Raw genomic sequence first — 23105 nt, forward strand, 5'->3', positions numbered from 1 at the left:
ACCTTGCTAAATCCTGCCCGTCCACTTGTCCCCAACATACATGTTACTAACCTCCCTGGACTTAAACCCTGGTCTGCTTCTGTCAACAATGTTTACCAGATTCTCTTGTCCTTAGGCTCCTTTTTTCTGAACCTTTTATCAACAGTACTTGCATGTATGTTCTTAGGGTACCTTAACCCTCAAACTCCAGGACTCTCCAGTGCACATTTCAAAGCTCACAGGCCTTCTCTCAAAAACAAACAAAAAAAAATGGAGACTTGTAGTGTGTGTTGTGTACAAGGCATTGTGTGATCTTAGTGCACAGAGTTTGAGGGGGGATTATTTTCATCCTTCATTTTCAGTCTTTTTACTGTTTGGGAGGAGACAGTGCAGAGCATGGCTCCACTAGAGGTGCATGAACCACTTATTGTCATGTCGTGGTTCCAGTAGTAGTGTAGATCTGGTTAATTAGTCAAGTTTTCTGGACAGAATGGACCCTGTGCCAGATGTTCAAAAAGAAGTTTCAGTGTTTCTTCCTGTAGAGATGGAACGATCAAGCAGAATCATGGCCTCAGGATCTTGCATCTCTTAAATATCCAGGGTTCCTTCCCCTTGGGGACATCCCTTTTCCATACTTCAGGAGTAAGCTAAAAGAAGTGGGTAAGAGTGATGAAGATAACAACTGAATGTGGACCTGTGCTAAGCACCTTTTGTGCTTTATCACATAAGATCCTCACAAAACCATGGTGAAGTGAATGTTTGTTGCAACTGAGTCTTAGAGAATCAAGGAACCTGCTGAGATCTCACCCAGGCAGGAGTTGACAAAATACCACCTTTCCTTTTAAACCCACATCTCTCTGATCCTGAGCCGACTGCTCTACAGTTGTATTCCATGTGCACTAAAAAATTGGGAGTGGGGTACAATTCTTGAAGCTTCCAAATTTCCCAATCCTTTTATGGTCAACAATCACAGCTGCTGAATAACAGAATAACCAGCACCAAAGGAGTTAGTTCTCTGGATGCCTTTGGTTTAGGAAAAACTCCACATTTAATAGGAATTTTAATTGCATTAAAACAAAGCACAGGTACAAAAGATATACTTTATGAGCTATAGTGATCTTTTAAGTGTACCTTTTTCCTGGAAATATTTGATTTTTATTGTGTTTTTTATGTCCTCTTATTCTCCTAGGTTATAGAATTTGGTTCTTTTGTATTTTGAGTAATTCTCTCTCCTTTGTTCATAAATGTCTTATGAATAATTTATGTCAATTATAATGAAATAGAATCCAAGTACTTGTACTATTATAATATTTTAATAAATCCTGGCTGTTTTGATGGATGAGAATGTGAAGGCTTCTCTATGGATGGTGTCCTGTCCCTCTACTGAGAGGTGAGATCAATCTCAGCTCCTGTCATTACAAGTTGATATGTTCTTCAGTTTGTGTCTTCCAGAAAGAAAAATTTCAGGTGGGAATCATAGATAGAATAAGTACAAAGTGTTTATTTAGTGAAGTGAAAGTATACTGCAGGAAATGTGGAGCCAGACATCCCAAGAGAGGAGGTGGCCCAGGGTTTTCCATGTGGTGAGCTTTTATATGGGTTCTGGAAACCTCCCCCCTTGTGCATTATGTATCAAGAGTGGTTACTGTGGCTTCCTGCCAGGGCTCAGTGGACCTGTGTCAATTCTGCCATGTTAGAAAATTTCCTGTCAGTACCTAAGTGAAACCCAGAGGGTCCAAACGCAGTGTAAATAATACAGTGACCCAGGGTGCCCAAATGATAGCCTCAGTCCTCTGCACACACTCTGAGGTTGATAGACCCTCAAACTGGTTACAACTGCTTTCTTTTGTTTCTTTTTTTCCCCCTGTTTTTCTGTTCTATTAAAATTTTCTTCCTTTTCTCTGTATTTTTATTGGTGCATTACAATTATACACCATAGTGGAATTTGTTGTTATATATTTGTACATGCACACAATATTATAATATAATTTGGCCAATATCATTTCCAGTTTAAGTTTTAAGAAAATAAGTATTTGATCATGAAAGAGGCAGAATATGTGTGTGGTTCTCTCTCCCTGAAGTGGAATGATCTTTTGCCACTCAACACTGTGAGCCCAGTTTTCCCTCCCGGCTACCCCCAGCCCTTTGGCTCACTCCATCTCCCTACTTGCTTTAACATGGTTATTCATGCTGTTCCATGTTGACACCACATTTCATGAGTCTCTCATTTTGTGATGTAGACTGAAAACCCCTCATAGAAGGAACCACACATGGTTCACTTGGCCCTGTTGTTTCTTAAGTCAGAGTTAAGCTCACTGGGCAGCAGCAATGCTTTAGAAGGAAACATTGACTTTTGTATTCATTATAAAAGTAATAGAAATTTATTCAAAAATCTAACAATCTGACTTTAATTTTTGAGAGTGCAGCATTTTCTACATAGTTAGAAGTTCTTCTTGGGATCTTCTGGGTGACATGATTCCTAGGGGAGGTGGACATAGGAGACTAGTATGTTGCTACTCAACACCATTGACATCACCTTTAGCCTCATTATAAGCCATTTTATTAGTGGCCTACTGACTCTGAGCATCAGCTTTGGTATGAGACTCACCAAGGCTAAATGGCGGTGTGGCCACAAAGAGAGTACTTAATGAACATCTCCATCAGTTACCAATAAATTAAGAATAAACTGATCTCTGTCAGTTTGCCCACTGTTGAGTTAGAATAGGCAATGGTACATGTTCTACAGATTGGTGGTGGATGTCACTATTTCCATCATCATTCCTGAATTAGCTGATATATAATAAAGTGCTTCCTCTTCCTACCACTGAATTCCTCTCTGCTGCTCTCTTTGACCTCCTCTTTCCACTCCCACTTCAAAGAGAAATCAATCTCTTGTTGGAATTAATAAGTGATGTCCTGTCTTCACCATTCCAGAGCAGCTGGGGAACAAGCTAAGAGTGGGATGGCAGCTTTGAAAAGGGAGCCTGGCTGGCCAGGCTAATAAAATTTTGTGGCTGCTGATTTTATGGAGCACATTTCCACAGCTGCTCTAGCAGACTTCTCTTAATGCTTTCTTTGCTAATGATCAGGATGTGTAAATTACCATGTTGGGCTTATCAGTGGCTGCCCATAATGTCTTATTTTGTATGTGAACAGAGGGTCCAAGCTCTTCCCAGCATCTGCCATTAGTTCCAGACAGTCATGGGTAGTCCTTAATTCCTTCATCTCAGAAGCAAATGCCAAAATCTCACAGGGATGGATACTTGCTCTTACCTTTGGCTATGGTCAGACTCATTGTCTCTTTGCCACAGGCAAGATTCTCCAGGGCTTACAAAAGGAGACTGTGTCTTTTGCAGATAGTTTTTCAGTCAGTGACAGAGAGCATTGGTGTTGACTTGGGGTCTCTGGGAGTCTGAATTCATTTAGGGACAATTCAGGGCTGGCCCCAGGAGACAGAGGACAATCAATCAGCAGAAACTGTGAGTGAGATGGATACTGGAGCTGGTGTGGGGAGGGAGGCTTCTTTTTAAGGGAAGCAGGGTCTAGTTTTGAGTCCTGGTTTTCCCATTAGAACTTTGTGGTGCTGAGAAGTTAATTCCAGTTGGTTTTCTCATCTTAACTTACTTTTCTACTTAATTCATCACAAACATCTAGTCATATTAGTATATATAGATCTACTTACTTCCTTGAAATTGCTGCATGCTATTTCATAAATGAATACCCTATAATTAACTAAATCATTAACCTATAGTTGGTGTTATAGACTGAATATTTATAATCTCTTCCAAATTCATATGTTGAGGCACCAGACCTCAAAGTGGTTATATTTGGAGATGGGACTGCATTAAATGATTTTGTAAGGGTAAAATCCTGATCCAATAGGATTAGTATCCTTTAAAGAAAAGACACCAGTTGGGTACAGTGGTACATGCCTGTAACCCCTGTGACTCAGGAGACTGAGGCAAGAGGATCACAAATTTGAGGCCAGCTTGGGCCTGACTCAAAATAAAAATTAAAAATAATTTTTAAGGGGCTAGAATATGGCTTAATAATAGTGTCCCTGGGTTCAATCCCTAGTAGTGCAAAATAAATAAATAAATAAACAAACCAGAAAGCTTGTCTTCTATTTCTCTTTTTGCCTGCACCAAGGAAAGGCTAACTGAGGACATGAGTCAAAGTTGTCCATCTTCAAACCAGGAGCAGAGCCCTCACAGAACCAAACCACTCTGTAACTCTTGTCTCAAACTTTAAACCTCAAAAGCTGTGAGAAAATAAATTTCTTTTGTCTAAACCACCTAGTCTGTGGTATTTTGTTATAGCAGCTTGAGCAGATTAATACAGATGGACATTCAAATTATTTAAAGTTGTTTCTTATTATAGACCATCTTTGCTTAATGTGTTAACCTGCTGGGTCATTGAATGTTTCTTTTTTTCTCTTTTATATTAAAATATATTTTATTAATTTTTTACATATCCTAAAAAGTTGAGAGGACAATACAGTAAACACTACATACTCATCCACCTAGTTTTAACTTAACACTGTTATCATTTAAGTTAATAAAGTACCTTCCCAAACAGGCCATTATCAGTTTATCTGCAGCCCCACCCTGACCACACTAATAATGCACCAGGGAAGAGGCTTTGACACAATTTGGCACAGAAAGAAAGGAGTCCTCAGGCCCACAGTTTACAGGAGAAAGAAAAGGAATGCTATCTTTGGCCAGATGTATCTTTTTATCCTGTGCCTCTGTCTTATCTCTCCCATGGCTCCTTCTTTCCCATTGCTCTGTCCTTGGGTACTTGAGTTCAGCCTTCTGGGTCACTCAACTATCTGCTCGACTTAGACACATAACCAGTAGTCCCCTTTGTTTGGCTTCAGAGAACTTGTCCAGTCCCTTGGATATGAAAGCTGAGAATGGTGAGGGAGGCTTTCTGAGCTGCCATTCTCCCCTGGTTACAGCAAAATTCGATGGGCAGAATCTTCTATTTTGTATTCTATGAGCTCTATCATCAGCTGGTAAATAAGCCCCTCTGGAGAGGGGAAGGCACGATGCATGCTTGGGTTACCATGGGGACAGACAAGCTGTAATAAATGTTAGGGATCCTAGCCTGACGAGGTTTTCACAGTTGCGAGTAATTTCTTTGTCAATCATCCATTAAGTCACTCCTAATGAATCACTGGCCCTATTTGCTCTTCAGAAGAATCTTGGGTGTGCATGATTCAGACAGAGGGCAATCTTAAAAGCAAGAAGGAGACAACAGGTTGTCATTAATTTGGAGACATTTTGCAAATTGAATGACCTTTTGTCTGAAAAGGATTCTGGGAGTTACCAGAGTGGACCATGAGTTCCCACAGCTGGTTCTGATAAGTCATTTGCTTACTGGTCTCAGGGAGGACTTGTGGCTTCCCAGAATCCTTGATGTTCCTGAGGAGAGAGAGTAGAGAAGCTACGGTAAGAAGAAAAGGGAGCCCCACTAGGCCCTCCGTCCCTGATTTACTTGTGTCTGTTCTTATCAGAGTGCCACTTTCCAATTAACATACTTGGATAGTGTTCCTCTTCTCCAATTTTGGAATGCAAGGGCATGCCAAAGGTCACCAGTTTCTGTGATGTTTGAAGTTGCTGTGGAACATGGAGGCCATGGCTCCCCAGAGTTCTTGCTATGGTTTCTAGGACTTCCATGACCATGCCTGGTCACCCTATTCACCTTATCATTCACTATCTCCACTTCCAACCTGCTACCAACCTATCGAAATTCTTTACTTCCTCAACTCTGCCAAGATCTCTCCTACCCCTGGGAGGAGAGCTTCCTTTTACCTGGAATGTTCTTCCTCACCCTATTGCCTGATTCAAACCCACTTTTCCACAGATGTCAGTCTCTCCAGGAAGTCTTACCTCACCTCCAGAAAAGCCAGGTCAGGAATCCCCCACCTCACCCTGTCTCCTCTCTTCAGTTGTGAGCTCTGGAGAGTAGGAAGGACATCTTGTGTGTATTACAGAGGTGTTGGCCTCCAGCCTGCAAAGATGGCTCAACACAGAATGATTCTCTGCAAATGTTAATTAAACACACACAAGCATTTGTGATGTCCCTAAGTGACTGAGGGACCCTTTAGGACAACCCACAAAATGGGACCTTCCTCTTATCAGTATCTCTGAGGTAGCATCAAGCTCTGCTATTCCTGGTACCATGACCCTTTGCCAATTAGCCTACACAGTATGCCCAAGGACAATGAAAACTCTTGATTCTGGATTTTAAAATCAATGTAGCTAATTAAAAAATAACTCATTGAACTGAAAAACAAGTTCAAAAACAATTAAGATAATTAAAATATCAGCACCTTAATTGAGACCAAGCAGTGAGCTTAAAAAATAAAATTAATTAAAAAAAGAAAAGAAACTTAGATGGAACTGGTAATTAACTGGCTTTTGAATTCAATGCTCTGCAGCTCAACAAATCTCTTTAAATTAATTCATTCTTGGGCCTTTTTCTTTGAGAAAAGTTTTCGTAAAAATTATTTGAGAAAAATAATTGGACATGTGTCCCATGCCATTTAACCCTTGATAGACTTCTGTATGAAGACAGGTGGGAGGGATGAAACTCACCTTCAATGCATGCCTGCTCTGTGCTAGGCACATTGTCATGTTTAGGTCCACATGAGTCCTGCAGGTATGGTGATGCAAGTGCTAGAGGGGACACAGGGCTTTGTCATCTTCTAGAGAGTACTGTATGCCAGTCACCAAGCATTTGCAGAGGGAGATTAAAACTTGGAGCATAGTTTCCAGGAAATCATTAGCACCATAACAGGGAGGCTTTGAGTCTGGCTCTGGGCTCTTACTGACACTCAGCACTCACTCCCTACCTTCTCACTTGCGTGGTTTTTCCATCTTATTAAACAGCTTCTCAAATGCCACTTACTATTCAGATCTCTTATCATTCCCTTTAGAAAGAGGACCCACACAGCCCTGTTCAGGACCAGTGGTGGTGGGAGCCTTTCAGGAGTGTCACTGTGAGCCTTGTGGCTGCTAGAAAAATCATATAGGAGAGTCCTGCATTGAAATGGAAATGACTCAATCCTCACCCTGTTCAATTCCCATATTGCTGTTTTTCAAAAACAAAATGTATCCTGGTGATTAAATAAATGCTGACAGCTTGATTTGTTACTGTTTTGTTGTTCTGAGAAGTTCATTTACTTTAAATAATTCTTATACATGTTTCAAGTATTCAGACCTTAGTAATTAATTTCTAGCAGACTTGATTTCTGTGTGCAAATTGTTAAGTATGTGTATGGAGTTAAATGATAATTTTTATTTATTATTATTTTTAGTTGGAATTTTTGTTATTGTTTATGTTAAGAAATGTTAACTTCTAGGACCTGAAGGGCTGTCTGTACTAGTTAGACTACTGGCAGGGTGACAAATGGCAAGATTGCAGAAAAAAGAATTGATCAGACCACAGGTCAGGTGACTCAGTTAGGGGATTGCTGCATCCAGAGGGTACAATTGTTCAGGGCTGGCTACTCCACCCTCTGGGTAAGCAGTGGAACTGGAGACCCAGTTCTGGGTGGCACCCAGGCAGAGTTTTACTGTCCCAGCTTTAGCAGCAACAGGTGCACTGGCTGCTCCCTCTTACTTTTGGCCATTAAATCACAGTCTACTTTGCAGGCCTCTCAAGAATATGGTGCCATCTGAGCTTCAAACTTGGGTGAGGTTGGACTCTCACCCAACAAAGATCCTATGTTTCCCATGCTGGAGTCATGTAATGAGGAGTTTGGGTTCACAGACCTGGTTTTCAAATATCCTCTATACTTCTCATCAGCAACTTCTTTCTCAGACCTGTGTTTTAAAATGGAGACAGCAGCTACCTCCTCAGATGCTTGCAAGGATTAAGCAAAGTAATCCAATTAGAGGTCTAGGTTCACTGGTTGTGTATCAGAAGCACTCAGTGGCACTATTATTCTTGTGATTATGAAGGCTTATTATTCATTTGTATTTGGGAATAAAATACAAACCTGAAGAACCTAACCTGTTAGAGGTGCTTAACATGCACCAACTCTGTTGTAAGCACTTGCAGGTATTAACTCATTTAATGCTCGTGACAACCAACCAAATTGAGGTATAGAAAGGTTAGTGAGTTGCAGAGCCAGAGCTCCATCCTAGAACCCCTGCCCTGAAGTCTGTTCTCTTTCCTTTTCTGCTCAGCTGATTGACTCTCTTTGTGAATCACCATCCAATCAGAGCTGGCAGTGTGGACATTGCATGCTTGTAAATTTGACTGTAGAAGCAAAAAGATGACTTCTGTTGAACCAGGACCTGGATCTTGCTGCTGTCCTGACTAACTTAAGAATGTACCCTGATCCCATTTACAGCTGCTTTAGGAGGGAGCTGCCTTGAGCTGTTCATGCAGCAGAAATGCCTTTGTTTGCTCTGTGTTCAGGAACTTTGAGGAGTTCCTGGCAGCCCTCTGAAGTAAATGGTGTTCAGAGTCTGGGCCTGGGCATGAGGAAGGGAACTGCACTTAGTCTCCGTGATAGGTGAACCCACTGGTGGAGTGGATGATGGCATTTCTCATGTAGTTTTGCCATCCCTGTTTGTAATGCCATTTTGTTTAATCAAAATGCCCGCATGGGGAGGAAATTGAGAAACCTCACTTCCCTGGCTATAAGAGAGCAGTTTTGAAAGATTTGCCTAATAGGCTTTAGGCTTCAGATCTGGGAGATGACAAAATTGCTTTTGTTTTGTAGGGAGTTCCCTGGGGCCTCTTCTATGCCCATGATGTGCACGTGCACCTTAGCATGCTAAGTGCTGATTAGCCAGGGGCCTACTGCTCAGCTTATTCCAGAAAATGTTGCTGTATATGAACATTTGTCTTTGAGGACCCTTTTGTGAGCTACTTCTTTGAGTCAACTCCCTCCTTCTTATTACCCACCTACAAACCACACTTCACAGTCATTGTATTTCTCATGATTGCCCACACACACCTCCCATCATTGCTTGTGCTGGTCTTCCTGTCTCTTTTGCCTTTTCTATCTTTGCTTTTCAAAATCCTACCCAGCCTTCAAGATCCAGTTCACATATTAATGCTTCACTAATCTTTGCCCTAGAAATTGATCTCTATTTTTCTCTCAAGCTCTGTTATCATTTTATATGCCCATCATGGTCCTTATCTAATTCTGCCTTGCACAATAAATATTTATGTGTGAGCTTTTTTTTTCTCATCCCCCTGTTATATTGTAACTTTGTATGGCACAAAACTATCTTATACATCCTGAAGTTCTCTATAAACTTAAAATAGGTTGTTAATGCACATAGTCGGTATTTATTGAACTGAGGCAAAAATCTCTGTCCTTAAGGACTTTTTATGTGATAGGAAATAAGTAAAACTAAACATGAATAAAATCATAAAAACCAACACCAGATAAATAACCAAACAGGGAAGCTTTGGTAACTCTTGGTCCTCAGATCCTGTAAGATTCTAAAGGATTTTTTGCAGTAATTCCTGCTTGAAATGAAGATGCTAAAACTCCCAAAGTGTGAAGGAATCACTATCCTGATGTTCAAGAAGAGCATGTGTGACAGACACAGAATTCCCCCTGACTTGAGTTTTCATTTCAATCCCCATCAGTCTCAGAAAACAGCATAGTGTTTTCTTTGTGCAAACACACAGTTGGTTTATTTCCATGGAGGTCCTAATACCCCTCTCTTCCTCCTTTTGCCACAGCCCTGGACCCATCCAAGGATCCCTGCCTGAAGGTGAAATGCAGCCCTCACAAAGTGTGTGTGACTCAGGACTACCAGACAGCCCTGTGTGTCAGCCGCAAGCACCTGCTGCCCAGGTAAGGCAGGAAGCAAGGCAGGTGGAAGCTGGGAGGCACTCTGCAATTGGCAGATCTAAGAGTAGCTGGACTCTGACTCTGGGACATAGGGGAAGGGACACCATAGTGTTTGTATTTCCATTTTGTAGGGTGTTTGGTGCCTATATTCTTGCTATGGTATAGATCTCAGTTTTCAAAAACAAATTTGCAAAGAATGTCAATCTTAATTCCTTTAAATCGACTTCATTTTTACTCTGAGCTCTCATCTGAGCAGATGAACAGAAAATCCTTCTCGGTCATTATTGGGGAACTTCCTTTTCCATGAGTGACCTTAGGATCCAGGAAGCTTATTGCTAAGAAATCAGAGGTTGGACCTTTTGTCTACTGGTTGTATCTGACAGCCTGATTATGCTAATTCTTTGAGTCCTTGAGACCCCAGGGCTTTCTGCCTCCTTAATCCTTCAGAACCTGGCATCTTCCTGCCTTCTCAAAGCCCACACTACCATTCCTTCCTAGATCACATCTTGCTATTTCCTTGGGGTGTAGCAGGGCTATCCCCATCTACCCAGCCTAGAGGGAGTTCTCCCCCATTTTCTCCAGGAATCTTAAAGCCCTTGTTCTCAACACCATCCCATTCCCTCACTAGCTGCCCAGGGTGCTTAGACTTATCTGTGATGGAAAGAGCCTTGAATTCAGGCTGTTTGTAGTTTTCAGTCCTATAAAAATACTCAAAGCAAGAAATCACACACACACACACACACCACTCACACACACTGGCTTTCTTTAAGAAAGGGGCTGCAACAACATGTTGGAGTTGAACCCAGCTGTGCCTTTGGCACCTTGCTCTGCCACTCCCCTGGACTGCATCATAACTTAGGCAAATATAGCAGCCTTTCTTAAACTTCATTCCCACTGAAGTCTACCTCCCTAGAACTTTTGCTTTGTTAGCTCTGGTCTGACCTCCAGAGACTCTGCAGAATGGGTGCTCTCCCCTCTCTTAGTTGTTACATTCTAAGCAGTGCTGACTCCTTTTGACTGTTCCTGTTAAAATATGTTTTAACTGCCCTTCCTCCCCTAAACAAGTTCATCTAAACATGCCTGTGGAGGTGCCACCCGCTGAGATCATGGTCTGGAAGAAAGACAGTGCTCCTACCATGGCGTGACTCTGCCCTCTGGCTGCTCTAAGCATGGCACCTGCAGCCATAGACCTGACCTTTAGGATCAGCTTGCTCAACAACACTTTAAAGGTTATTTAAAGCATAGTCAACCTTTATCTTTGTAAGACCAAGATGCAAGGTTTTATAATGTGCTTTTCTTGTCCCCCCAATCTGGAAGATTCTCCCTGTGGTAAAGACCCATTCTATCCCTGAAATGCTTAGCAAATGCCAGGTGTTGTGTTCAGCATCCTCATCCTTGAATTCTTCCAGTCATTTTTTATTGTTTATTGTTTTTTGTCTCCACTGTACAAAAAAAGTGAACTGAGGCAGAGAGAGGCATTAATGATTTGCTTGTATATCTAATAAACAGGAACCATGATTCAAATCCCAGACTATTTGGCTCCAAAATTTATATTTTTCGCTCTACAATATGTTAGCCTTTTCATTCTACCTGCCCTTGTCTATGGTTCATTTAATGATATTCAACAAAAAGCTGTGGAATACTCAGTGAGTGCCAAGTTTCTGGTAGGCACCAGGGCTATAGGGCTAAATAGGAGGCTCTGTTCCTGTACTCAGGGAAAATCAAGGTCAGTGGGGACTGTGACATAAAAAAATATATTTTGGTTGATATTTGAAGTTCCTTTTAAGGTTACATACTTTAAGAAAACTTGCCTGAATCTCCTGCTGCATGAGATTTCTGCCTTCCCTGATGGAGAGAATTGTGTCTTCTTTTGTTACAAAAACCCAGTTACTCTCTGGGATAGTGTCTAGATTGTTCAGTTATTTGTGTGTGTGTGTAAGAGAGAAAATCCATTGGATGTTTCCTCCTAGATTTCAGAATTCAGACCTTTCTAGAAATACAAAGTAGAGGTTTGTGGTTTCAAATTCAAATCTGTTTGAGACCAAGGCAGTGACCTCATTTGTATTCAGACATATCCAGGCAAATGATATTTTCCTGGGCAAGTCATGTTTCTGAGCATCACATTTTGCTTATGTGAAAAGTTTAATTTTCATCTCCCATATCTCCTGGTGACTACAAAATTATAGTGACTCAGAGCATGAACTTGGGAATGAGACTAGTTTGGGCTGAAGTCCCATGTTGGCTTCTTCTTGGTTATGTGACCTTGGCAAGTCACTGTACTTCTGAATTTGTGCTGCTTCATCTGTTAAATGGGTTTGATAGTTGCATTTACATGGGGTATAACATTCATTCTAATGTCAAAAAACGATAGCTATTCTTCTACTTACTAAAACAATTGTAATAATAGTAATTGTTACTCTAAGGTTCATTTTGGAACTTCAGCTAGAAATCCCCAAATCTACATACTTCTAAGAAAAAATAGCTCCCTACAGGTGCCTTTCCCCTCTGAGCCTCACAGTGCTGTCTTGACTATTCTTGCAAGGGTAAACCTTTGAGGTTTAGTGTGAGGATTACAGTACACTTCTGTTGTCCCCTTAATGATTCACACGGGTAAGGACCAAGAAGATGGCTGCATTTCTGATAATAGGGCCTATTCATTTATTGGAAAAATAGTTCAAAGAGGCAGCTTTGACTGAGGTGGCATGCCCACTTCCCTTGTTGGGATTTGGGAGGTGGTCTGACTTTGGGAGCCCCTGCAGTGGTGTTCACTGTGTTGTGGGTCCAGCCTTGTCCTCTCCCTCTTGGAGGCTGAATTACTCAGCCCACATTATCAGCTGATTGCATACATCTTCTGAGGGTCTTGGACATCTTCCCAGATGAAACATCCATCTTTCCACATTATACTTCAGGGGTCCCCTCTGATCAGGGAAACCATGTTGACAACTCTATTTATTCATCAATCAGGAAAGTAATCTTCAAAACATCTGTGAACAATCCTGCCAGCCAAGCTGGCCTCTGCAGCAGCTCAAGGGTTGAATTCCACCCTCCAGACAGTCAGGAGTGTGCACATGTGGAGAGGCGGCTGCGCCAGCCTTAGGCCAAGTATGAGGCTCCATACTTAGCATATTTAGGCTTTCTTTGCAAGTGGAAGACAGAAGGACAGTGAGTGCATCATCGAGAAAATTTCATTAGCTTTTTTTTTTTTTTTTTTTTGCTGGAGGAGATTGAGTGATTTGGAGAAGCCCTGGTGCAAACATCTGTGACCACAGCGTTTCAGGGCCGACCAAACAATTTTGATGGGTGATTGTGGCAGGGGACACAGGGCAACCCAGGCCTCCTTCTGCTGGAATCTTCTCCTTGATTGAGGTGATATTTGTATTAGGGTTTATATTTAGTTTCATCCAGTAGCTTCAACTCAATTCATTTTGTTTTTGAAGAATTCTGGAAATTCTTTGTTTACTTCTTGCTGTTAAGCAATATTGAGTGGGGTGGGAAAAGGCTGATTTTGGTATCATGTCCCCCTTCAAGGTCTCAAAAAGGGACATTTATGCACTAAAGAAGAGGTGACTGGATCAGGAAAACTTCTCTTAAGTGACTTTTACAAAAATGTTCTAGACTATTTTTGATATAATAATAGTTGAAGCCTATTAAAAGAAAACATTAAAAGTTAGAAAAGTTTAAAAAAAAAATAACCCGCAGGAAATAAGGAGTGGTCACTCTATCTAAAAATGATAATTAAAATATTGCAATATATTTCTATCTTTTCTTTCTTCTCATCATAGGTTTTGTCGAGTTGTTTTTATTAATAAACAGTAACTATACTGTATATAATCTTTGTATTGGGCCCTCTTTAATATATATAAATGGATATTTTTATAGTACTACAAACTATGCAAATTTTATGACTATACAACATACTATACAAAAAAAGTTTACTTTAGATGGGTCATAAACTTAAATATAAGAGCTAAGACTATAAAACTCCTATGAAAACATAGGAGCAGGGTCCTTGGGTTTGACCAAAATTTCTTAAGTAGGACACAAAAATCAAGAGCAATAGATGTAAAAAAAGAGAACAGATTAGATTTCACCAAGATGAAAAATTTCTTGTCCTCTGAAGATACTTTTACAAAACTAAAAAGGTAAGTCACCCTGCCCTGGAAGAAAAACACAGAAGACAAAACACATACAACAAAAGATTTGATTCTGAAACAGGAAATGAAAGCACATGTACTCATGAATGTTCACTTCAGCTTTATATGTAGTAGCAAAAAAAAAAAAAAACTAAAAACAAACAAACAAAAACACCACCAAAGGTTTATCACTATGTAAATGGATTAAAAGTTGAGGTATAACCAATATAATGGATTACTACTCAGCAATAGAAAAACATAACAAAGGGACTATTGATACATCTAACAACATGAATGGATCTAATAAATTTTTTGAGTGGGAGGAAAAAAATCCAGACCAAAAACTCAAGCATATGCTCTATGATTTCCATTTCCATGAAAATTTAGAGAACATAGAAACTCATCGATGGTGAAGTTGATCACTGTTTGCTTGAAAAGAGGAGGACAATCATGGTCAGTGGATGCCTGAGGCTGTCAAGCTTGATACTGAAGTAGATCTTTCTGGAAAAAGTAAAGTCAGACTCTGGGTTGAGATGCCAGAGGACCCATTGGTCAATAGGTTTGTTAATTAAAAAAAATCTTTTATTACAATGGTATATTATTCTTTCTGACATGTTTTAAAAATATATTCTCAGAGGAGCTCTTAAGGAAAATATTCTCTTAGGAGATGGGGTGATAGAAAGTCCTCAGGCCTGTAGAGGGCTCTGCGCTCAGGGATTCTCTACTAGTCAGGATGACTGGTTCTGATTCATTGTTCTGTGTGGGTGGGAGATGGGGTGGGGGGGAGTTTTTCCCTACAGAGTGCTGAACATTGATTTTACCTCTCTGTTGCCATTGATTTTCATTTGGAGAATGGAAAATTGAAGCATTTGTTCTAAACCTTCCAGACAAGGCACATTCTCAAATTCTGCAAGTGTATTGTGAATGGGAGGAAAGCATGCCAGGATGGGACTTACAATATCTAAGTGTACCCTTCAAAGCCTTGGGGAGCAGTGGGAACTCATCTATTGTTAAATAAGGAGTAAGATGGCCCAACTTCCCAAAGGGCTGGGCCTCTCTAATGTAATAGCCCTTCATCTCTGCTTCCTAACTATCTGGAATAACAACTAATTCTCTGCACTAGCAAAGAATTCAGATCCAGTCGAGGCTTTCGGTACAGTAGACCAATCTGAGAGCTTTCTCTCTTTTATGTGAACTTGAAAAAAAGAATCAAAGTGTTTGAGGTCAGAGAGAAGTACATCACAGAATGTGCCTCAAATACCAAACTCTCAGAGGATATTTGAAAGGATGATGGTTATTTCATCTCAGTTTTGTTTTACAACAAAGCACTGCCTCCTGCTACAGGGGCTTTGAACCGATTGATTATACATACACATATCTGTTGAGTTTTGGAAGACACGTGGCCATGCAGAAGGTGGGTAATTCCTGGCTGTCTAGATGGATTTCTGGTGCTTTGCATCTCAAGGCCTTGCCAATTACCAGTGTGTGACTGTGCCCACAACCATTAATACGATTTTATATTGTGTAGCTCTTGCCCTTTCTCCATGGGGCTCATGCATTGTACTGGGTTCTGTTTTAAGCTCAGAGGATCTTCATTGACCACATTCTGGGTGTGAGGATGGTGCTAATGAGAGCTTAATGCTATTCCTAGGATGCTTGCAGCTGAGTATTGGGTGTGCCTTATTCTAAGTCAGTCACTTTTGTAAACAGAAAGAAACTTTACGGTGGTCTATTATTTTACAAATGCTTACCTCTCCATGTGTTATTCCCACCACATGCTAAGTACCTATTACTGAAGAAGAGATATGAGAGGAGGAAAAGCAGCTGATTCAAGAAAAGTAGTTTACTAAGCACTTACCCTGTTAGGCACACTTTGCAGGTGGATCTTGTTGGCAGGTCAGCCAGGTCTATATTATAGTGTCCACTTTGCAGATGGGACTATTCAACTTCCATAAATAACTGCCCTGGCTGCACAGGAAGGGGCAGATTGAGAACCAGATTGGCAGTCACTTCACAGCCACCTCTGCGATAGGGTCATGGGGGTGAACTCTCAGGGAGCTAGTTTGCTTCCTTCCCAGCTAAAGCCCACTGGCCAATGTGCTTGTGGTCCTAAAGGTGCAGCTATGAAGGATCCTAGGGTCCTGGTTTCTAATCTGTTTTTTCTTTTCCAAAGCCATGATTCTAGGTTCATTATTCCTCTTTGTGGCTTTTCAAAAATACTCATCAAACCACAAATCACTTAAATATAGAAATATTCAATTACTTTAAACCCCCAAGACACAATTGAAAAAAAAAAAAAAGTATTGTCTTGCTCTACCCACAGCAAGGAAGCAGCTTCTCCTAGGACCTTTGTGGAGCATGGATTCATAACTCAAGCAAACTACTTAACTTCTCCATTCCTTTGTTTTCCTCTTTGAAATCAAAGGTATTGATTAGATGATCTTGATGATGAGCAGCAGAGACTACAAAGCAGTTCATGATGGAGATGCGAATAATTGCATGGAATTTTTAATCCCTTGGAGCAGGGTATGGAGTAAGAATCAGATATTACAGTTTTGTGGTGTGGCTCTCAAGGACCAGAGCCTCTGTCCTGGAAGCTTGCCATCTCCCCTTCCCAGGCTCCTAGACTGCATTGCCTTCCAGCAGGGGCAATTCTTGTTCCCGCTGATTCCAAAGCATTGAATCATTGTCTGCCTTTTTCTTTTTAAACCAATTCCTATCTGTAGGAGATGGAGAATGTTTTATGGTTGAATTCCCAGGATGTGTGCCTGCCCAGATGTTAATAAGCTGGGTGTCTCTGGAGCTGGGAATGGCTATTTACAGGGCCAAGGGTTGATTAACGACATCCTGTCATTTCCTACCTCCATTTTGGGTAAAAGGCATTCAGTACACTGTGGTGCTGACTGGGTGATGGGGCTGCAGGTGTTGCGTTTGTGGGTGTCCTTGTGCATTAAGGAACCTACAGACTGGAATATTTTCTGCTTTAGATTTAAGTGTTTTAGAACAAGGAGGTTGAAGTGGGTGTGCCCATTTTGAATACATAATCACTAGCTGTGATTTCTACCACAGATCAGGTCTTGCTGGGCAGCACACAGGTGTGAATCATATTAGCCCATCTGTCCCTACACATTGAGAAATAAGCTCTAGCCCCCTGTAGATTACTGAAGATGTTAAGCTTCCCATCACAAGGGCTGGAATCCCCATGAGTTCTGGAGACACTTAGCATCCAGGTACATAAGGGCATGTGTCATCCTGAACAAAAGTCATCATATTGAATTTTTCCAGTTCCACTTTTATCTGTTTTAATTTTCTCAAACCTTATTCTTCCTCCTTTGTTATTAATAAATCTACTGTCACCTGCTTGCTGCTCTGCAAAACTCATCAGAATCCCAACTCACAGGTTTTCAGTTTAACCACTTTATATCAGATTGATTCAACCATTGAACTGTGAAAGACATTCTTTATGGATATCAGCCACCATAGTAGGGCCCATCTGGGGCACTGACCATGCAGGTTCTGGGGCTGGAAAATGTACTCAGGATGATTTAGATGGACATCCAAGGCTATCTTTAGGAGGCCTGGTGTTATAAATAGAATGTTCTCAAGCTAATGATCTGTCTTTAATATTCCTCATGGATGGGGGTTGACATAGGGCAGCCCCTCCAGGCACAGAGGGACAGGAGATATGAAAGTTAATTAATCTGGGGACCTTGGTATTTTTCCAAGGATCTCTCTTATGATGTTGTTCACGGGTGCTCAACGAACCTGATGTGGCTCTGTTACCAAGTGATAAAAGACCTGCTCACAGCTGCCTTGTCTGATTCCTCCGCAGTTGGGGGGCTAGAGTGTCATGCTTATCACTGACGTACAGGGCTAGTTCTCTGACATCTGCCCAATGGGAAGGAGAGGGCTCTTTCAAATGTCCTATACCACTGAGAAACCCCCAAGTGAAGAGTTAGGTGGAGGGCTCTCCACCCCTCTGGATTGAAACAAGATCCCTTCTCTAGGCAGTTATCAAGGGAGGCCATTGGTGAATATGGTGATGGTGATACAGAACTTCAGGGCTTGAACTCTCTCAGATACACTGGGGATGGTGAGTTAAAGGTTGCTAATTCAGATTTTACTAGGTTGGAGTTTGTAATAATTTCTTATATCAACAGGTATTTATGGCTGCCTTCCAGGTGCTAGACACTGCTGTGCATTTGGAGTTCTGTGATGAGTGAACATTTTCTACCCTTGTAGATATTAAAGTCTATTGGAAAGGACTGATAAAATTAAATATCTAATCACTTATGATAAGTGTTCATTAGTATCAGAGCAGGGTGCCATAGAATTGCTTTAGGTTGGTTGAATAGGGCCTCCCCAAGAAGTCTCCTTGGGGAGGAAAAGAGTGATAAGTCCCAGCAGGGCGAAGAGAAGGGATGGGTTCTCAGGGAGGGGACAGCTTCAGCAAAGGCCCTGCCCAAGTCCAGGAGGAGGAGAAGGGAAGTGAGGGTGTAAAGGCCAGTGCTACGGGCAGAAGGTGATCAAGCGTGTGAGGCTGGCAAGGAAAGCAAAGCTAGGTCCTGCAGTGCCTCCAAGGCTGCAGACAGGTCCTGTCGTTTAAAGGGAAAGTTATAGAATCCAGTGGCATAGGATGAACTGAATTTCTTTGAATTCTTGTTCTTTAATGCAAATTCTGTGTTGTGTAAGGGAGGCTGGAAGGTGGTGCATGGGTGTTGTATATGTGTACATACAAGATCTCCTTGTTGAGCTTGTAACCCAGTGGAGGAATTGGAGGACATGAATGTGTTTGATCTAATTGAGAAAGGGAAAAAAATCTCAGGAAATAGAACTGAAATTCTCGAAGCCACTGACCACTTCCACCCTCATTTGGGGTTGAGGGATGGGTGGAAGGCAGAAAAAGGGGCAGCATCAATTGGTGGTATTCATTAGCATTCATTGGTGTCTTTAGAGCATGTGAGGACCATGGCTCAGACCTACTGTGCTACTGACAGCTGTTAAGTGACAGAGATGAGGACTAGGACCGTGCTTCCCCCAAACTCATCTTCTGTGAAAAAGTACCTCTGCCCTCAAGCCACTCATGCATTTCTTCATAAAATGATGACATTAAACTTTGTATCATGGCTTTGTTATAAGGAAATCAGGGAGCATGGTACTGGTGTATAGTAGGTGCTTAATAAATATAGTCATTCACCTGAACCTCTAGTTCCCCAAGGAGCAGTCAGATGGGGGTAATAATCATTGATTACCTCACAGTTTCTCATGCTTATGTAAGATCATACATGCAAAGGGCTCTGCAATTTTCTATGTTATGGATAGTATTTGTTGTTGTCTTTGTCTATGTGGATTGCCATAACAAAATACCATAGACTGAGTAACTGACAAACAAGTTACTGCTTTCTGGTTCCTTCATAACTGTGTTTTTGCTGCATTGTCACATGGTAGGAGGGAACAGAGGTATCACTGAAGTCTCTTTTAGAAGGTCATTCGTCCCATTCTTGAGGGGGTCTTCTCTTAATACCTACTCACCTCCCAAAGGCTCCACCTTCAAATACTCTCACATTTGGAATTAGGTGTCAGTGTATAAATTTGGAGGAGGGAGAAGCCAAAGCATTCAGTTTATAGGCTTCTCCTGGCCCCTCAAATTCATGTCCTTCTACATGCATTTTTTTGGCAGAGGTTGCCACAAAGTTGTAACTGGGTATCATGTTGGGTCTCTTGACTCTTATTTCAGGTAAGGCACTATGTATAGTAGAAATATAACAAAGATTTTTAGAGGGGAAAGGAAAGTCAACTTGATGGTACATGTCTGTATTCCCAATGACTTGGGAGGCTGAGGCAGGAGAATCACAAGTTGAAGGTCAGCCTTAGCAATTTAGGGAGACCCTCAACAACTTGGATGAGACTCTGTCTCAAAATTTAAAGGAAAAAAAGAACTTAGGGTATAGGTCATTGGTAAAGCACCCCTGGGTTTAATCCCATGTGTGTGTGCATATAGATTGAGAGTGAGAGAAAGAAAGCAGAGATGCCTTCAAGGAAGATGGTATACCTTCTCGAAGAGAAAAACATCATGTCCCTTTGTTCCCTAGTTTTTTATTGATGTTTTAGGGAAGTTTCTAGAGAGTTCTGCCCTGGTACCACCTCTTAACTTTTGCATCAGATTTTTAAATCCCTACTGCACATGACTTTACACATAGGTACCCAAGCAGTACCCAAGCAAAACCCATGGAGAAAAGAACTTTTAATATTACAATGAGATTTTAAATGACATGCTAAGGGTAGCCCTGGGTCACTTTGGACTGCACTCACCGATTCTAATTGGAAATTGGTTTTACAGATTTTATGACAGATGGGGTTTACTTTTAATTATCCTGTCTTCCTGATTCGTGGAAACGTTGGTCTGCATAAAGGTCACAGAAGTCCTCTTTCAGGGTAACTTGGGTTCTTCTTATCAAGGACATATATTCCAAAGCCCTGAGAATAACCCTGCTAACAGGTTTTTTGCTGAGGAATTTAATATATCCTTTTGACTTAATCTGGAGCAGAGCCAGAATGGTCTTGGGTAAATTGCTTTTTAAAAGAAAATGTGAAGGGCCAACATGTAGGCCCAATTTGTAGAATTATCTCACAAACTTCATGTTCCTATCACTCATGTCTATCTGCTACCTATCAAATTCACTCATTTCATTCCAATAGCACCCAAATTTTAAACTCATTTCAGTATCAACTTTAAAGTCTAAGGACAAGGCTCATCTAAATATCATCTAAACCAGACATGCACGAGATTTGCAGTACAATTCATCCTCAGGGCAAATTGCTCACTTACTATAAGCCTGTGGAACCAACATATTATATGCTTAAAAAATAAAAAGGTGGGCAGGCATAGTATAAGCAATAAGCATTCTCATTCTAAAAGAGAGAAATAGTAAATAAAGGAATTACATACAGGTCCCAAGGAAGTCTAAATCCCCAAAGGACAGACAATGCTAAACCTCATGACTCAAGAATAGTCTTCTTTGACTTGGCGTTCTGCCTTTGAGACCCATTTGGGCAGAGGTCCTGCCTTCCAGATCACTGGGGCAGGCATCTCACCTTCTGGACCCACTTGGTTGTGGTACTGCCCATCCCACCATCATTACCGAGAAAGGGTCCTCAAGGCGGTAGAAGACCCTGGTCTCACAGTGGCTCTGTTTCTAGGTCTTTTGTCCATGGCTCCCCTGGTGTGGAATTGTATACCAGTGGCTCTACTAGTTTGGGATTGTGAGGATGACTCCACCCTCTTTGTTTTACTGGAATTGCCCCAGTGGGAACTCTCTGTGGTGGCCCATAGAATCTGCTGGGGCTCTTGTACTCTGGGTCAATAATGGATTCTTAGATGACTCTCTTGCCTTAGAGATCATTCTTCTAAAATAGGTAGGCTCTTGGGGGTTTCAGGGAGGAGAGAGAGAGATCGAGAGATCCTTACTAGAGAGAGGACACCCAGAGGTGTTAAGATGGCTGACCCATACTAGATTCCTAGTGTGGTTGGTTGCCCACACTCATAACTTTTTCTCCTGAACATGCTTTTTCATTATTTAAGGTATGGCTAGGCTAAGAGTTTTCCAAATCTCTAAGTTCTGCATCCCCTTAGCTTAACAACTCCATCCTTAACTTGTTTTTCCATAAGAAGAGAAACCAGACCACTTTTCAACATTTTGGGGCCAAATGTCTAATTTCACTCTTTGCAAATTATAGCTGCCACAAAACATTAAGATACAAACACAATTCAGCCAATTACTTGGCTTCTTATAAGAAGCTTGGCCTTTCCTCCAGTTTCCAGTAACATCTTCCTCATTTCCATCTAAGCTCTCGTCAGAATAAACATCAATATCAATTCCTACCAAAATTCTGTTCAGGATTTCTCAGGTATTTGCTAAGAAGATTGAAACTTTCTCTGTAGCTGTTCTTTTTTCTTATTTTAGGACCCTCACCAGGATGGCTTTTAAAGGTCCACTCATAGAAGCATAGGCTCTTTCTAGCACATACTTCAAAACTCTTCCAGCCTCTACCTATCATCCAGATCCCAAAACATTTCTACATTTGCATGTATTTGTTATAGCAGCACTATGCTGCTTGGTTCCAGTTTCTATCTTAGCCCATTTGGGCTGCTCTAACAAAAATATCATATATTGGGTAGTTTTAAACAACAGAAATTGATTCTCCACATTTCTGAAAGCTGGGGAGTCCAAAGTCAAGACCCTTGCAGTTGCAGTGTCTGGGTGGGTGAGGTACCATTCCTTACAGATGGCATCTTCTCATTATGTTCTCACCTGGTGGGAAGGAATAACTGGCTCTCTGTGTTCTCCTTTACAGAGCACTAATTCCATTTATGTAGGCTCTGACCTCAAAATCTAATCACCTCCCAAAGACTCTGTTAGGACTTCAGCACATAAATTTAGGATTGTTACAAACATTCAGTCTATACATTATCACCTTTAGTTCTCTGCTTGCTGGATGCACACTCCTCTCCTTGCTATGCTCATCACAGTTACAGTGACCAGATTCACTCTGAGTATCAACCCCACCACCCCTATCCCAGGGCAGAACCTAATCACCTTTGTGTCCTTTGTGCCTAGTTCAGACTTTGGTGCACTGTGGGTATTCACAACATATTTAATAGATGAATGAATCAGTTAAGAGAGTATCTGGAGATGTAGGGATAGATTGGTATGCTTCATTAGGAGCTGGGACAGCCAAACTGCAGATTGATACTCATGGCAAAGGTTAAGGTTTTTGGCTTCAAGAGATAGGGACTATGTCCATTTCTCTTTGTTTTCTGCATAGAACCTACCATATTCCTAGTCACACACAACACACTCAGAAAATGCCTGTGAAACTCCCAAGGAACACTGGAGGTAACACGTCAGTCTGGTGTGAAAGTGACCTTATTCTTGGGAAAGAGCAGTGTATCCAAACTCTGCACCCTGCCTGACCTGGTGCCTATTCCTTTAGGGTCTTGTCTCTTTGTCTACTCTCTCCCTGTACTAAGTGACTAGACATATTTAAAGGTCAGCTCTCCTATGGGGCTATGGATATTATGTCATTCTTTCCATTAACCCAGGAGTCCCTTTGAGTCACAGGTTGGTGATCTTCCGAGTGTGCGGAATGGCCTTTTGGATCTG

The 23105-nt window shown here is 41.3% G+C and overlaps 1 protein-coding gene across 3 annotated transcripts in view; it reads left to right on the forward strand.

Annotated features, from left to right (window-relative positions):
* The window catches only part of Spock1 (SPARC (osteonectin), cwcv and kazal like domains proteoglycan 1), a 503091-nt gene that overhangs the window by 337141 nt on the left and 142845 nt on the right, over positions 1-23105 (forward strand). For all 3 annotated transcript variants that reach the window (XM_047556527.1, XM_047556529.1, XM_047556528.1), the window contains one exon: positions 9697-9811. In XM_047556527.1, the coding sequence (XP_047412483.1) occupies positions 9697-9811 (115 nt within the window). The remainder of the gene's footprint in view (positions 1-9696; positions 9812-23105) is intronic.

Source organism: Sciurus carolinensis, chromosome 6 (genome assembly GCF_902686445.1).
Source record: "Sciurus carolinensis chromosome 6, mSciCar1.2, whole genome shotgun sequence".
NCBI classification, from domain to species: Eukaryota; Metazoa; Chordata; class Mammalia; order Rodentia; family Sciuridae; genus Sciurus; species Sciurus carolinensis.